The 16452-nt window shown below is 37.4% G+C and overlaps 1 protein-coding gene across 4 annotated transcripts in view; it reads left to right on the plus strand.

The window, feature by feature from the left end:
* Nucleotides 1–6850, plus strand: part of PRIM2 (DNA primase subunit 2) — a 219443-nt gene extending 212593 nt beyond the window's left edge. For all 4 annotated transcript variants that reach the window (XM_075923673.2, XM_075923677.2, XM_075923676.2 and 1 more), the window contains one exon: nucleotides 6602–6850. In XM_075923673.2, coding sequence (XP_075779788.1) covers nucleotides 6602–6829 — 228 coding nt within the window. In that variant the 3' untranslated portion in view covers nucleotides 6830–6850. The remainder of the gene's footprint in view (nucleotides 1–6601) is intronic.
* Nucleotides 6851–16452: the final 9602 nt, after the last annotated feature.

A 16452-nucleotide genomic window follows, 5' to 3' on the forward strand; every position in this document is an offset into this window, starting at 1 on the left:
CCATATGGAGATCTGTAGTCCAAGTGTAAATATTGAAATCCATCATTACTGCAGTATCTTTCAAAAACTTCAGAATATGAAAGTAAACTTCCTGGACTTATAACTTCTACATAGATATTCACAAATTTCATGTCAAAGCTTTGTTCAAGAGGAAAAGATGTCTGCTCTTATCTGAGGACATTTTCATCTGTTGCAGAGGACTCTGAACCATTATTACAAGCCTTCAGAGAGATGGTTTTCAGTGTAAAAGTTGCAGGACCAGTTACATCTCTCACAAAAATGCCAGCAGCAAAGGTACCATCAAAGGTCATCTTTATTTCTGAAGGGAGATGAAAGAAAATAATGTTTGATTTACTAAGTATTAGTATATCTCTCTGTCTCTGGCTTAGCGTATGGGCTAGTGAGTCTTGTGTAGATACCCAGCACAACTCATTCTTAGCTTCCCAATGACAATTGTGGCAAATTGGCATATGAATATCTTGGTCCAGATTTAGTGCTAGCATTTCTTGTTGAACTCATTTTTTATATGGTGTGATGCACTGAATGACCAGCTAATCTCATCTGCATTCACTTGGCTCTAAGCATATCTTACTCAGCAGCCAATCTTGACTTATTCTTTGCGTAGAATCCTGAGGAACTGAGAAATAGCTTTGTGCCCAAAACAGAAATGTAAAATTCTGTAAGCAGTTCTGAAGATTTTCTGCCTTTTAGCAGTTATACACGTGATAACTGACTGGAGAATCATATCCTGGAGTAGTGATCGTGATGATACACAGCATGAAACCTCCCTCAAACATGAGGCTTCCCCGAAACTCACATAGGAGTCCAGATATGTTTCTCATCCATGGGGTCCAATATCAGTATTGATGACCAGTTTCTTTGGACCTTTGGCTTCTGCCTCTGTTATATAAACAGCAGCATGGGAGGAGGGGTGTCCTGCATGTAACTGAAGATTAACCAGTGAGCCCAGGCTCATCGGTTAAGGATCACATCCCTAATATTATATACAGAATTTCTTAAATATTATCTGTACATACATTTTGCAATAGTTGTGATGATCAGTGTGACACAAAAGCTTTCAGTAGAGACCTGTTATGACACTTTGAACCTAGATGGTGAAACCATACTCAGAAAATCCCTGTGTATCCCGTGTCCTCTATACTTGTTGACATTAAGAAGACTCTGGATTATACTTCCCCACTATGAAGGCTGACAGATGTGCGTGTTTTATTGTTCTATGTCTGAAGTCACCAGATTTACTGCTCTTTTAGTCATCGGAAAAGAAACTGATTTCTGTAGTTACATTGGTTTAATGTTCTAGTCTCCTGGGGATATGAAACCCATATGGGTATCTTAAATTTTTGTTACTTAGACAATTCTGTTTTGTGAAATTAATTGATTAAATTTGTATCGCACTGCTAAAAGAATGGCTTAATGAGTATTGAATCGGCTATTCCCCAAGTTGATACTTTGAAATATATTTCCTTCCTTAATAGCCTATGAAAAGGGAATTTAATGATTAATTGTATAAAATTCTAAACACTGATAGACAATACTGATACTTCATAATCCTATAGTGGTATATGTTTTTAGTGTTAGGACATGATTTAGATCTGACATGTCACTGATCAATAACCATCTAAATGGGTGTTTGTTAGTCCAAGACAAGACAGCACAGCATGGAAAGGAAAAAGTTAATACAACAGAAGTCTAGAAAACAGGCTTGTAAATGTCTCTGTAAATTGTATATTACCACGGGTCCTGAGGAAGATAATCTGGCTTATATTTCAAACATCTGACACTTTTCTTAAAAAAAAATCACTTTGTTATTCTTTGAATAACTCGTACAGTTTAGGATAGCTGGACTTGAGATTTTTTGTATTTGATGGCCTTTTAAAAAAGAGATCCCTAACTTTATCTTGGTATCTGCACCTATAATATAGAAAGTTTACCAGGGAGTTAAGTACTGTAATGGCTGTATTGGCTGTCTGTCACCTTAGGTCTGTTAAATTATTTTGTGGGCTAAGACAAATTATTGCATGTCTATATATGTCCGTATTAGTCGGCAGATTCATTCCATTTTTTGAATGCCATTTTCGTTACAGATATTATTACACCTTTACTTTTTCCTTTGTAATGTCTATAATGGATTAGAATATCCATTAGGTATTAAAGAGACTGTATCCACTCACTAGGAAAGAAGGGTACCAAAAAAGAGCAGGGAAGAGGAATTAACCAGGTGGCCTTCCATTCAGGTGGAAGGAACATAGAACAAGGAAGTGGCTGATAAATGGGGAAAAGAAAGGGGAAATTAGAGGTCTCAGCTGCATGTGGTCAAGTGGCAATAATTTTAAAGAATTACATTGATATCAGCTATATTATTGATAAACTTTTAGGCAGCCTGTCACAATTGTATAAAAATGTCTGTTGCTTTGAAATCAGATTGCATACCTAAATTCAAGAGCAGTCTAAATGAACATATTTTAAGCCCCAATTTTAAGCATGTAGATAAATAATTAACTGGCTAACACATCTTCAGTTGATTTAATTTAATTATTACAAATACATATATAATTTTCACAAATGATACTTCAGCAATTGGCACAACACCAGTTTATTTTTTAATTTAGCATGTCTTTTTTTGAAAAACATTATTCTTGAGTTCCTTTAAAAATTTACTATTTGTACATGATTTTTAAAACAAAATTTTGAAAAATAGCTAACTTAAATCTTGTGACAGTAACTGTTTACCTTTTTAAAAGAGAACATTTTAGATCTGTGTAGTTAGAGTACATGAAGTTAAAAATGTAAGCAAAAACATCTTTTATGATAATTATAGAGGAAACTGTCAACTTTGTTGTAACTTCCCAAATATTGATGTTTTAACATTATTACATTTCTAATTTTATTAACCACCTGTGTTCCCTACGTTTTTTGGAATATGAATGTCCCTGTCCTCTTCATTATTTTAAAGCAAGGAGAGTGGAGAATGTACATTTTCTTATGATTGTCCTTTGTGATTAAATCTCATTTAAGTGGAAGTTTTTGAAAATGAAACACTGCTAATTGATACCATTTGCTGCAGCACCATAATTGTTCCATATGGCTTTTTTTGTAATACCAGCTGCCTCGTTGTCATCTGTCATTGGAAACTGCTTGATTAAAACTTAAGGATCCCAGCGGTGCAACTGAGGCTGATGTGTTGCCTCACTTCCTTTCAAAGCCACATTTGCTACAGTAGAAATAGGAGACCAATGTTTGTATGAAGGTCAATGAGAGGAAAATACGTTGAATCCAAGGAAATGTTTATATCACCTATTTGTTTAAAGTAAAATTCCCTTTACTGTGGATCAATATAGATTATAAATTCAACTTTTCTTTACAGTACATCATGTACGGTTTTATTTTTCCTTACATGCTAATTTAATTGCATCTATAAATGAAACTAATAAACTTGCTGAAGAAATTCAATTTCAGTTTATTACTAGTTGGTTAACAACACAAACAGTCTGACTAAACACAAATCAAGGAAATATAAATGTGTGTTCTTGGTTCTTTTTATTTGTAGATCAAACAAACCATTAATTTGTCAGTTGAATTTTTGTGACATCAGAACACTGTATTATCACACAGACAAATCCTCGTGGACATTTATTTTGGAGAAAATAGATTGAGAAAAAGCAGTAAAAAGTAATAGAGTATAAGTGCAGAATGTTCTTAAAGCTGAGTTATCCAAACTGTAACTAATGAAGCTCTAGAAAGGCCTAGCAGTACTTGTGGAGGCTACACTTAAAATTTTGAAAGCAGACTACATGATTCAGTTGAATTTAATGATAGTTGTGTTAGTAAATACTCAACTCATCTTTGAAAATCTTAGTCTATATATCTCATCTGCCAGCTTTTTTTAATACAAGCAGATATTTCATAGATGGTTCTAATTTTTGAAAGAGGAGAAAAAGGAATTACTAACCAGAAAAACAAAATGAGATTGTAAGGATAAAATAGAAGGCTAATAAAGAGATTTGAGTTGAGTGGCCTTCAGTATGTCAGCTCCATAGTTCTCTCTTCAGACTCTGCTGGTGTAGGTTGGCTAAGACTCACCCTCATAATCCGGCACCTCTAGGACCCAGGGGGAGCTGAATTATCAAATATGCCGGACTATTGGAAGGGGGGGGGCTATGAGGAGTCTGGAGTGGAGTGGGGGGGGATGTGCCCCATGGCGCTGCGGGACCAACCCAGCAGCACCCCAGCTGTTCTGCCCCAGACTTCCCCAAGTCAGCTGCTGCTGAAACTGACCAGCGGCTGAATCGGGGAAGCCGGGGGCAAAGCAGCTCCAATTGTCCAGCACTTCAGGGTTCCAGATGGTGCCGGACCACTGGAGTTTTACTGTACAGAGATGAATCTTAAAGAATGGGGAAATAGCCAGAAGAAACAGCAGAAATTAATCAGTCCTCCAAATTAGGACTATGTCCCCTAAATGTTTCTAAGAGTTTCAACCTGATTGTCATATTGGAGTCCCAGTTGCTTCTACATATTTAGGTTGTTACACTTGCTAAGACTGGTTTTATTCATGTATTTAGCAAGGAAGTTGTGACTTCTTTCTTTATGCAGGATCTTACTATAGTTATCCATTCTTTTTTTCACAATAAGGCTAGATTATTATACTACAGTCTAATTTAAATCCTTTCAAAACTTGGACCTAGCACAGAATGTGACTCTGCTCTTATTCTGCAAAGTTTCATGCAAAAAGAGCACATTACATACATATTATAGGATTGCGTTGGCTTTGAGCTGTATAATGTTGGATTTGACCTATAAAGTCCCAAGTATTTTTTTTCTCATATGATACAAAAAAGAAGGATCTTGACAGCTGAGAATTCTTGAGCTTTGAAATTTGCCCTCCCACCTTAGTTCACCAGATTCCAGAGTTGATGCCTTTTAAACTTTCCTCCCTGGCTTGCTTGTGGCTTGTGGGAAAATGATGGTGGGGTAAAGAGGTGAATGCACTAGAAAATTTGACTAAGAGCTCCTTTTAAAAGACTTCCTGGCTTTTTCTGTAAATATTTGATGCTTGTAAGCACCTGCAGAGTGGGACTGGGGTTATAAATGAGGTTGTGAAATGGATACTGCAAAGTGTCTTGCTTTTAGGAGTATGAAAGGCCCACAGAGGAAGATTATTTTTAATGTTTTAATATGTTTGATAAACTGTTTAATTGTATTTCAGATTGTGTAAATGATTAGAGAATTATCTAACAGTTAATTATTTAACAAACCAAAAATATATAATTATAGTAGTTGAATAAAAACACATGCCTGAGTTTAAGAAACAATTAAAAAAAATAGAATGCACACTGCAATAATTTCTCTTCCTTCTTCACAACTAATCAGAAGTCTGTGCTGGTACAAGGGCCCATTGGGATTCCACGGAGCTAGATCACACATGTTCTTGCAGCTTAGTGGAACCATTGGCCTTCTGCCTAAGTCTGCTACCTTGTTGAATATAAACCATGTTTGTGATCAACATCAATAAGGGCTGGTGAGAGAGTAATGATAGAGATTAGCTATTGTTTTACCTATGGCTTCACCTTTGTACTGAGAGCCAATTAGGGATGTTAAATATCGGTTAATTGAATAGTCATGTAACCTCATGAATTCTTATAGGTTAGTCAACTATATTCTGTAGTCCCCAGCGGGCAGGGTCAGCAGCAGCATGGGGTGCCAGGTGGGAGCTAGTCTGCGAAGGGAGCAAGTTTAAAAACCTGCTCTTCTTGTGGATCAGTTGCTTGTTGCCCTGTGCTGCTGCCTCTGATAAAGAGGCAGCAGTGCAAGGTGGTAGTAGCCCTTTCTGGGAGATGATGGTCTGAGCTCCCGGACCCAGTGCGAACCGGAATTGAGTCAGGCCTCCTGCCTGTCCTGCTCCTAATACATTTTAAATGCAGATCCGCAGAGGGGGGTAGGTCCTGGACCTGACATGAGCCAGAATTGAGCCGGGCTGGGCTGCTGGCCAGCCTGCTAAAAAATTTACTGGTTTGGGGGCGGGAAATGTGCGTATTTTATAGCATTAATCTATAAGCTTTTGCTTATCAGTTTATTACTTAATCGACTACACTATTACATCCCTAGATCCAATCCAATTTGGTTTCATACAACTTTGCCCTCATTGCTGTTCCTCTTTGGCCCATTGATCATAGACTAATCTGAAGCCCACTCCTCAAAGTTAGAAATAAAATGATTATAAAGAATAGTTTGGGTTCACCAGGTGAAGTTGTTAAAGCATATATCATTTCCAAACTTATGTTGTTTGGCTTGTTTCATTTATTTGTCGTTCCTGAAGCAATACAAGACAGTGTTAAAATAATATCTTCCAGGGCTTTTAAAACAATGTTTTATACCTAAAATGTAAGTGAAGGAGGTTAGTGTTGGATCTTTGGCATGATATTATTGAATCAGACAAGTATCTGCAAAGTGACCTCCCACACCCATTTTCTTAAATAAAAGCTATACTAGTTAAATGACCAATGCTACTGAATCAGTTTCTGATCTAAAATTCAATTTTTCAAATACCATACAATAATTCCTTTTCCTTTCCCTCTCTCTACAGGTTGATGATATTGGGTTTTCTTTGAATCATCCCAATCAATATTTTGCAGAGAGTCAGAAGCTACTAAGTGGTGGTAGAGAAGTGAAGAAAGAAACAAGTGAACCAGAAAGCTCCCAGCAAAAACTGAGTAATCAGAAAAGTACAAATTCATCTTCCATTCTCACTTCTTCAAACACAGATGCAGATATAGAACTGGAAGGACTGGATGCATATTTTACAGAAGACTGAGAAGTTTTATTTTTCTTTCGTTCATTACTTCTCTGTAATTTTTAGCAATATTTTCAATTGTAAGAGAGTAAGAACATAGCTTTCTGGGGAGATTAGGTCTATTATGCTCTGAGTTGTCTGATGAAAAGAAAGAAGAGATACATACATTGTAATTACATCCAGTACTTTTACTTGTAGTTAAAGCATAGACGTTCCAGTCAATTTCTAACTGCTTGGGACTTGAGAACCAAAAGTTAGTTCCTAAATTTGAATGACATTGCAGTTTCTGAGACTTGTTCTGTTTCTGGGCTCATAAGCATTTTGTGTATACCCCATCTTCCCACCCTATACTCTACATTTTTATATAGCTTTCTCTTCACTATTTTTTCTTAATAAACACATGTTGAAATGTAAAAATGTGTGAGATTTTCTTCTTCAATTGTGTTTCTAGAATAATGCCAATCTATCTGAACCATATTCACAGATACATCTTTGAGAAATATTATTTAGTGGCACATGAGGACTATCTCCAATTAGTAGTATTTATTTGCACTTTATTATTTGGTAGTTAAGTATTCAGATCATTCTAAAAGTTCTCATCTTTCTACGTAAGGTGTGTAGATGACTTCCATTACCATGAAAACAATTTACAATGTATTATAGTTTTATTGTCACAACTGTACTTTGACAAGCTGGGAGTACAGTTGTCCCAGTTTCATAGATATGGAACTATGGCAAAAAGTGACTAAAAACCAGATTTTAAAGGTATTTGGGTACTTCTACAGTCAGTTGTGCAAAGCTTAATTGATTTAGGTATATAAATCTCATTTTCAAAATTGACATAGGCACTTTTGTTGTCTAAGGCTTTGTCTACGCTTGCAGATGTAAAGCACTGTCAGTTAACAGCACTGCTCACAGAGCATACAGTGAAACTGCTGTTGTGTGTCCACACTATCAGCTGATTCATCCATTAGTGTTGATGTGGCCTGAGTGGAGCAATGCCTAGACACATTTAAAAAACAGGACTTAAATGACTTGCCCAAGATCACTCAGAAATCCTTTGTTAGGAGTAGTCTCCTAAGTCTCAGGCTACCACCTAACTATTACACCATCCTTCTTTTAAGTATCCTGAAATAGCGCCGCAGTATAGACATATCCTTAGTTTGTTCTCTCGTGTAATTCAGGTGTATCAGAATAGTAACATTCTTGAAAGACATAGATTACTGCATGCAAGTGATGTTACTAGCAGGAGATTGAAATTGTTTCCTTTTTCATTGCTCTTTTGAAGGTTATAGAAGATATATTTAATTGCTTTAGCCAATTCTGATTTTTTTTCCTTTGAAAGCAGAGTATTTTAATTGGGTGATGTACAAATGACTGATAAAGGAGACTTCATTCACACATTTGGACACAGACGAATTTATAATTTTGAAAATTTTAACCTATTGTCTTGTAACCTCACTGAAAAAGAGAAGCTATGAGATTGCCTTTTCCATTTCTAATGGTATGTATAGAAAGCAGGAGTAAATAAATAAACTGGCAAATGGAGCTGGTTGAAACTTCTAATATGTCTAATGTAGAGATTCTCTGGTAATGTACTTCATGTGATTTTAGGAGCTTTCTCTCTCTCTCTCTCTCTCTCTCTTTGTCCTACGGTACATCTACACTGCAACACTATTTCGAAATAACTAGTACTATTCTGAAATAACTTAGTCTGCGTATGCACAGCAGGCAGTTATTTCAAAATAGTGTCAAAATACTGTCAAGCTGGAGAACTTCTTACTCTGACTCCTGTAACCCTCATTGTATGAAGGAAGAGTGTTCTATTTCAAAATAAGTGCTGTGTAGATACTCCCAATTTCGAAATAAGCTATTTTGAAATAAGCTATGCAATTGATGTGGCTGAATTTGCGCATCTTATTTCGAGTTAAGTCCTGCTGTGTAGACGCATCCCTATTCACAGTTTCTCCCTTTAGAACATCTAATTGAAATATACAGAAGAGAATCCTGGCAAACATTTTCTGTAAACTTTTTACTGCTGTTGTAAACTATATTATGATGTCAAAAGATAAGGATTCTGAGGTACCAAATTACTCTATAATGAGTTTTCTGCAGTGAAAAAATAAATTAATTTAAAATGTTTCAGAACTTAAGGGATTTTAACTGTTTTTCCCAAATCAGAGGTATTTTATAGGTGTTCTGTTTATTATAGTCTGATTTTGCTGTTATATAGTGACACTGCAAAGTTTTCTTTGCAAGTCAACTTTTGTGGTACTTTGCAATCTTTAAGAACACTTCTTGATTTTAAGCTTGAAAGACAAAATGAGCTAATTTTAAAGTGTCTACTTGGGTAAAGCATACCATCTGCAAATTTAATCAAGGTCTTCCACAGACATCAGTTTAACATTACATTTAAGTGCCCATTTAAAGAGATTATTTGACAACAGTTCTGAACATTAGACTCAGTCTGAGGAAATCTTTGCAGCTGGAAAAAAAAAAAGAATTGAGACACCTTAAGCTACTTGATAATTAATTCAGTTTGCTGGATTTCTTTTATAATATGTCGGGGATAGGATTTAGCAAATGAGTATAGACTGCTTTCTGTGTCTTGTCTGACAGTGGTGTATGCAAATATGAAGCAATTCTGCTGGTGAACGTGGTGGTTGTCCTTCCCAAAGGAAAATGCAATCTACAGGCAGTCCCCGGGTTACATGGATCCGACTTACATCAGATCCCTACTTACAAACGAGGTGAGGCAACCCCGCATTAGCTGCTTCTCCCCAGCAGACCAGGGAGACACAAAGCTAGCACCCCTCCCAGCAGACCAGGGAGACGTGGAGCGGCTTTTCTCAGCAGACACCTCAGCTTGAGAATAAAGGACTGAGGGAAGTGAGGTGTGGGAGAATAAAACTGAGCTCTGGAGAAATGTTTGGCTAGAGTTTCCCCTACAATATGTACCAGTTCCGACTTACATACAAATTCAACTTAAGAACAAACCTACAGTCCCTATCTTGTACGTAACCCGGGGACTGCCTGTATTGGTCTGAAGACATCTTGAAAGAAAGTTTGTCTCTGTTTTACCTTTTTGTTGGGCATGGGGGAAGTTAGAGTGATTCGTTTTTGCAGTGCATTTTCTCCCTCTTCAGTGAAAAAATAAACACTAGAAAAATAGAGACCTTTTGCACTTAAAGATCATAAAGTTTAAAGTTTTAACCGACTGCAATATTGGTTAAAAATATTAAATTATTTTAGGCTTTTAAAGGAGTTTCATATACTCCAAAGCTGCCATTATTTCTGAGTAAGTCAGAATGAAATGGCATCAGTTTAAAAAGAAAAGTTTACTTTTTCTGGAAGCTTGTATCTTAAAAAGACTGAAATTTGTCATCCTTCCTCTCTCCTCCCTAGATACTGCCATTTCCTCCTCAGGATTTGAGAAATTACTCTTGGGTAAAGAGTGAAAAACGACTTGTGCCCTTTAAAACATTTCAGTCCCTGTTACCCTGAATATTTTTAAGCATTCCCAGTGTTCTGAAGCCCCTTGCAGTATAAATATTTTGTCATGTTCAAAATGAAGTGAATTGAACTGCTCTTTTGAGCAAATGTTTTGAACTTCGTAAGACTTTTGCCATTGCAGATAAGCTTGAATATAGTCAGTGCATTATAATCTTCTTGACCTTCCATATGTTTAAAATAGTGCTCAGTGTGACAGAGCTCATTTACTTTGCATTGTATTCTTTCCCCATTTCAGTGCTGGGGTTCCACTTTCACGTGGTATCTGTTCAACAAACCCCCAATTGGGGCCAAGTCCCCATCAGGCCACAGCATCATAACACTCCTGCACTCCCCTTTCCACCTATTATAGAGACTAACCTAGTCTTCTGTGAGATGATAGCTAACTTTACAGACCAAGGAAATGTAGCAAATCTAATTTGCCTGGATTTCAGTAAATTGTTTGATATAATCCCCATAGGCAGGTAGTTAAATTAAAGGAAGTGGGGGATTGATATGACAATTAAAAGGTGGGTAAGGAACTAGTTAAAAAGGAGACTGAGTCATGTTGAAAGGTGATGTGTGAGGCTGGATAGGGTGTTACTGGTGAAGTTCCTTGGGGATACTTTCATGTCCTTAGTACAAAAGTGGGTGTGTGTAAATAAAAATGAAGAGGAGAATGCTCTGAACTTTTTGGAAAATGAGGCCACAGACTTCTGAATCTTCTATTTTTTTTTCTTGTAAGGAATGATATAATTAAAATGTGATAAATTAATATTGAGATGAGAGTATCCCACTACTGAATTAGAATACAGGACTATGTAGCACTTTAAAGACTAACAAGATGGTTTATTAGATGATGAGCTTTCGTGGGCCAGACCCACTTCCTCAGATCAAATAGTGGAAGGAAATAGTTACAACCATATATACCAAAGGATACAATTTAAAAAAAAATGAACACATATGAAAAGGACAAATCAAATTTCAGAACAGAAGAGGGATGGGGGGGGGAGGGGGGGGGAAATGTCTGTGGGCTAATGATATTAGAGGTGATAATTGGGGAAGCTGTCTTTGTAATGGGTAAGTATATCTTGGTCTTCACTTACCTTCCACTCAGATACTTGAAAAGTAAAACCTGTTTACAATTGCTTGGAAACTAGTCAGGTTGCTCACCCATTGAGAAGTTTCTGGTTGTTTTCTACATATATCCCTGGCCTCCCTCACTATCACTAATAGTCCTGTGCAAAACTCACCAAACTTAAATGCCCAGGTAATCTCAGCCCTTCCTTTGCCAAGATCCTACTTCTGAATGTATTCATTCTGTTAGCAACGGTGGCAGTAGACTTCCTTCAGTCTAAAGAGACCACAGATATAAGCTCCTGAGAGACAACGACAGCTTATCAGAAAAACCTCTCTTCAAATTTCCAAGTAAGGCACCTAAGCCTTCTTTTAAGTTCTTTATTACATTTCTCAGGCAAGTATAGCCAAACCAGGCTCAACTTCAATACTTTTAATCAATGTGCCCTTCTTCACAGTACTGATCTATTACATTTTTCTTCATATTTTTCTCTTCCCCATTTCACTAGACTGTAGATCAGGGATGGGCAATAAAACAGCAACGGTTCACCAGGGTTAGCCCCTAGTGGGATGCTGCTAGTGTATTTACCTGCACCTCTGCAGTACAGGCACTTGCAGCTCCCATTGGCTGGGAACAGCCATCTGTGGCCAACAGGAGCTTCAATTCCCCATACCTGCAGAGGCGCAAGTAAATATATTGCAATGTGAGGGCCTGCCACAAGCTAACCCTGGCAGACCAGACCCAGCCTGTATTTTCCCACCCTGCTTTAGATCCTGTGAATTACTGTGACATCTATTAACTAAACTCTTCTGGACACAGCTTCTTTGTCTCCTTTCTACATCTTTCCCTTTCTTACTCATGACATGAGTTACTGATCACAATTTCTACAACTGTCACGGTGAAATACCATACCTTAATTCATGTTAACCAAGTAAATGGTGCTTGTCACTGTACTACTCCCAGTCACTGCTTTTTATGTCATGCCATTTCTTTTGTATTCATGCCTCCAGCCTACTGATCCTCCATCTCTCACAAATGCTTGTCCTTTTGTCATTCCTTCTGAATCAAAATCCAGCCATGTGTTATCAATGAACATCTTCTATTAATAGATCATTCTGAGAATGTCAGTCTGTCTCGCTAAATCTAGTCTCAAATATTAGTACCATAGCCCACAGTGCTTCACGTTGACATCAGAAATATTTAATACCGTGTATCATCATGAATTTCACCCCTGCCTTTCTGCAAATTAATTCTCTAAAATTATTATTCTATCTTTTATAATCTTAACACTTTCTTTGGTGAAGGAGAAAAAGGAGACTAAAGAATGATCTGATGAATGAAACAATCCAGGATATGCTTTACATGCTCTCCTCAGCATCAGTTTGGTAAAATGGCCCTTTATGATTCCATTCTCATGTACAGGAAATTTCAAAGACAAATAAAGAAGAAACTGAGAATAGCTTACAGTATTCAGGGTAGAAAAGTAGAACCCAAGAAATAATAAGGGCATAATATGCAAATTAATTTTAAATGTTTTATTAGCATGGTTATATTAAAAAACAAAACTATATCTCCTTTTGGTATAATCTGCATATTACTTTCTAGAAAAAATCTTGATATAATATCACATTATTGGTTAATTAGTTATTTTGTAGTCGCATAACAGGTGCAATCAGGATCAAGGCCCTATTGTACTGGGCATTGTAAAACAGAATGGAAGACAGTCCTTGCTGTTTATGATCATGTAGTTTATATATTTTTAAAAAATCAAATAAACTCGAATCCAAACGAAATTGCTCTAGCTAAGTCTAAAGTTAAGAACTTGATGCAGGAATGACTCGGAGAAGTTTGAGCATTAACCCCAGAAAGTCAGCCCATAGCTTTGGGTAGGGAGGAGAAGTTAAATTAACTGAAAGTCAGTCCTACCAGTTAGAAACATGGAAAAACTTTGAAAAAAAACAGTAGTCAAGCAGCACCTTAAATACTAACAAAACATGTAGTTTTCATGAGCAAAGTCCATTTCTTCAGATGAATGATGTTCATAAGGTCCAGTTCCAAAATAAATAGGGGATGGTGGGGAAGAGGGGGAGAAGAAAAAGGGGGGAAGAAATAGTCAATTAAAGTGTTCATGCCAAATGAAGCTGATAGAGAAGGAGTACATCATAATGACTTTAAAAAACAAACAATGGGTACTTAAGAACAATTTGCATCTTCTCTATGAGCTTCATGTGGCATGAACACTCAAATTGACTACTTCTTTCCCATAAGAACATAAGAACGTCTGTACTGGGTCAGACCAAAGGCCCATCTAGCCCAGTATCCTGTCTACCGACAGTGGCCAGCACCAGGTGTCCCAGAGAGGGTGGACCGAAGACAATGATCAAGTGATTTGTCTCCTGCCATCCTTCTCCAGCCTCTGACAGACAGAGGCCAGGGACACCATTTTATCCCCTGGCTAATAGCCTTTTATGGACCTAACTTCCATGAAATTATCTAGCTTCTCTTTAAACTCTATTATAGTCCTAGCCCTCACAGCCGCCTCTGGCAAAGAGTTCCACAGGTTGACTACACGCTGTGTGAAAAAGAACTTTCTTTTATTAGTTTTAAACCTGCTACCCATTAATTTCATTTGGTGTCCTCTAGTTTTTCTATTTAGGGAACTAATAAATAACTTTTCTTTATCAGTCCTCTCCACACCACTCATGATTTTATAGACCTCTATCATATCCCCCCCTCAGTCTCCTCTTTTCTAAACTGTAAAGTCCCAGTTGCTTTAACCTCTCCTCATATGGGACCCGTTCCAAACCCCTAATCATTTTAGTTGCCCTTTCCCAGGCCAAAATATCTTTTTTGAGGTGAGGAGACCACATCACAGTATTCAAGATGTGGGTGTACCATAGTTTTATACAGGGGCAGTAAGATTTTCTGGGTCTTATTTTCTATCCCTTCCCTAGTAATTCCTAGCATCCTATTTGCCTTTTTGACCACCGCTGCACACTGTGTGGAAGTTTTCAGAGAACTGTCCACGATAACTCCAAGATCTCTTTCCTGATTTGTCGTAGCCAAATTAGCCCCCATTATACTGTACGTATAGTTGGGTTATTTTTCCCGATGTGCATTACTTTACACTTATCCACATTAAATTTCATTTGCCATTTTGTTGCCCAATCAGTCAGTTTGGTGAGATCTTCTTGGAGTCCCTCACAGTCTGCTTCTGTCTTGACTATCCTAAACAGTTTTGTATCATCTGCAAACTTTACTACCCCACTGCTTACCCCTTTCTCCAGATCATTTATGAATAAGTTGAAAAGGATTGGTCCCAGGACTGACCCTTGGGGTACACCACTAGTTACCCCTCTCCAATCTGAAAATTTACCATTTATTCCTACCCTTTGTTTCCTGTCTTTTAACCAGTCTTTTCCCCTTTTTCCTCCTCTCCCCCATCCCCTATTTTGGAACTGGACCTTTAGTAACTCCATTCATCTGAAGAAGTGGTTTGTGCCCACAAAAACTCATGATACCATCTACATGTTTCATTTGTCTTTAAGGTGGTGCTAGACTATTCGTTGTTTTTTAAGTTTTTCCAGTTACAGACTAACACGGCTACACCTCTGAAGAGTTAGTAACATGTCATTTAACGGGTAAAAAGTTCATATCTTAAAATATATAGTAGAGTTTTTTCCAGCCATGGGTCATTGAACACTTGCTGGTCTTCAAAAGCATTGCCAGCAGAAACTGGATAGTTTTGTGGTGTTAGGTCTATTTTTCTTTTTTCCATCTGCTTAATTTCCTGGAAGACAGCTAAAACTATATGAGAGGAGTTCATTTCTTAATGTTACTCTTATATGTATAAGCACTTGCTGTAGTTGCCACAGGGATGTTTTGTGATAGATTGAGAGATGTTCCATGTGAGGGTCAGTAGTTGATTAGACAATCTCTCTATTAAAATTTGTCACAGTTGACTAGAATAGACTTATCCACTACTAACTTAAAATATTTAAGGACAGTGTTATGTCAAGCCTGAAGGTGGTTGTTTTAAGAACACTGGATTTAAGACAACTGAATGTTAATGGATTTTTTCATTAATTGTATTTTTTTAATTCCTAAGAATATTTTGTTTGGATTTAAATAGTTTCTCTAAAGTTTTTGCTTTTCGAAATTGCATCGTTGTAATAATATATGTGGAATGGAAAGTGAAAGTGACAAATCTCTTTCTATTATCTAAATTGAATAGTATAAAAATTGAAATAGCGAACAAATAGTGAAAAGTTAAATTATATGTAAAGTACAGATATTCTGCATATTTGTATCTATAGGTTCTGTGCTGCCTTGTGGTGCTTTAGGCTAGAACCTTCTAGCAGAGTGAATGGCAGTGCCTTTGTGGTCCCTCTGCATCTCCTCAGCATATCTGAATATGCAGGACCCTCTTTTCACCTCATTTTATTCCGTGTGTCTGCAGGAAGTGAACCTCTCTGGTATGTTTGGATCAGGAATCTTTCTCCTTTTTAATCAATAATTCTTATTGATAGTTTAATGCAGTAGTGGGCAGTGCTGCCCATCAGGGTTGCCAGATTTCACTGATTTCTGTCCACATAAGGTTCTCCTCCTCCCTCTCCTCCCCGGTATTTTTAAAGTGGAAGAGAGCTTTGCCAAACATCTTGAAAAATAACTGTGACAGGTTTAGTCACAGAAATTCATTGGATGTGTTGAAATACCACTGAGCCTGTCTCCCTGCCCTTAGGGGTGCCCACTACCCAGTCCCGCTGAGTCTGGCCTTCTCGCCCCCTCTACAGAGGTGGGGTCACAGCCCTATGCAAAGTAATACAGACACTGAGATCTCAGGTCTGTGAAGACTCAGTCTGGGGCTACATCTAGACTACAAAGAAAAGTCAGAGAAAGATACTCAAATTGCGAATCGCAATTTGGGTATCTTTTTCCACTTTTCTTTCACAAGAGGCTTTTGCAAAATTTGACACGTGTACATGGTGCCAAATTTGGAAAAACCTATTCTTTCGAGCCATGCTCCTCTTCCTCGTAAAATGAGGTTTACAGGGATGGCGAAAGAATGCATCCGCTT

The sequence above is a fragment of the Pelodiscus sinensis genome, chromosome 3 (genome assembly GCF_052426305.1).
Source record: "Pelodiscus sinensis isolate ZL-2025 chromosome 3, ASM5242630v1, whole genome shotgun sequence".
Lineage (NCBI taxonomy): Eukaryota > Metazoa > Chordata > Testudines > Trionychidae > Pelodiscus > Pelodiscus sinensis.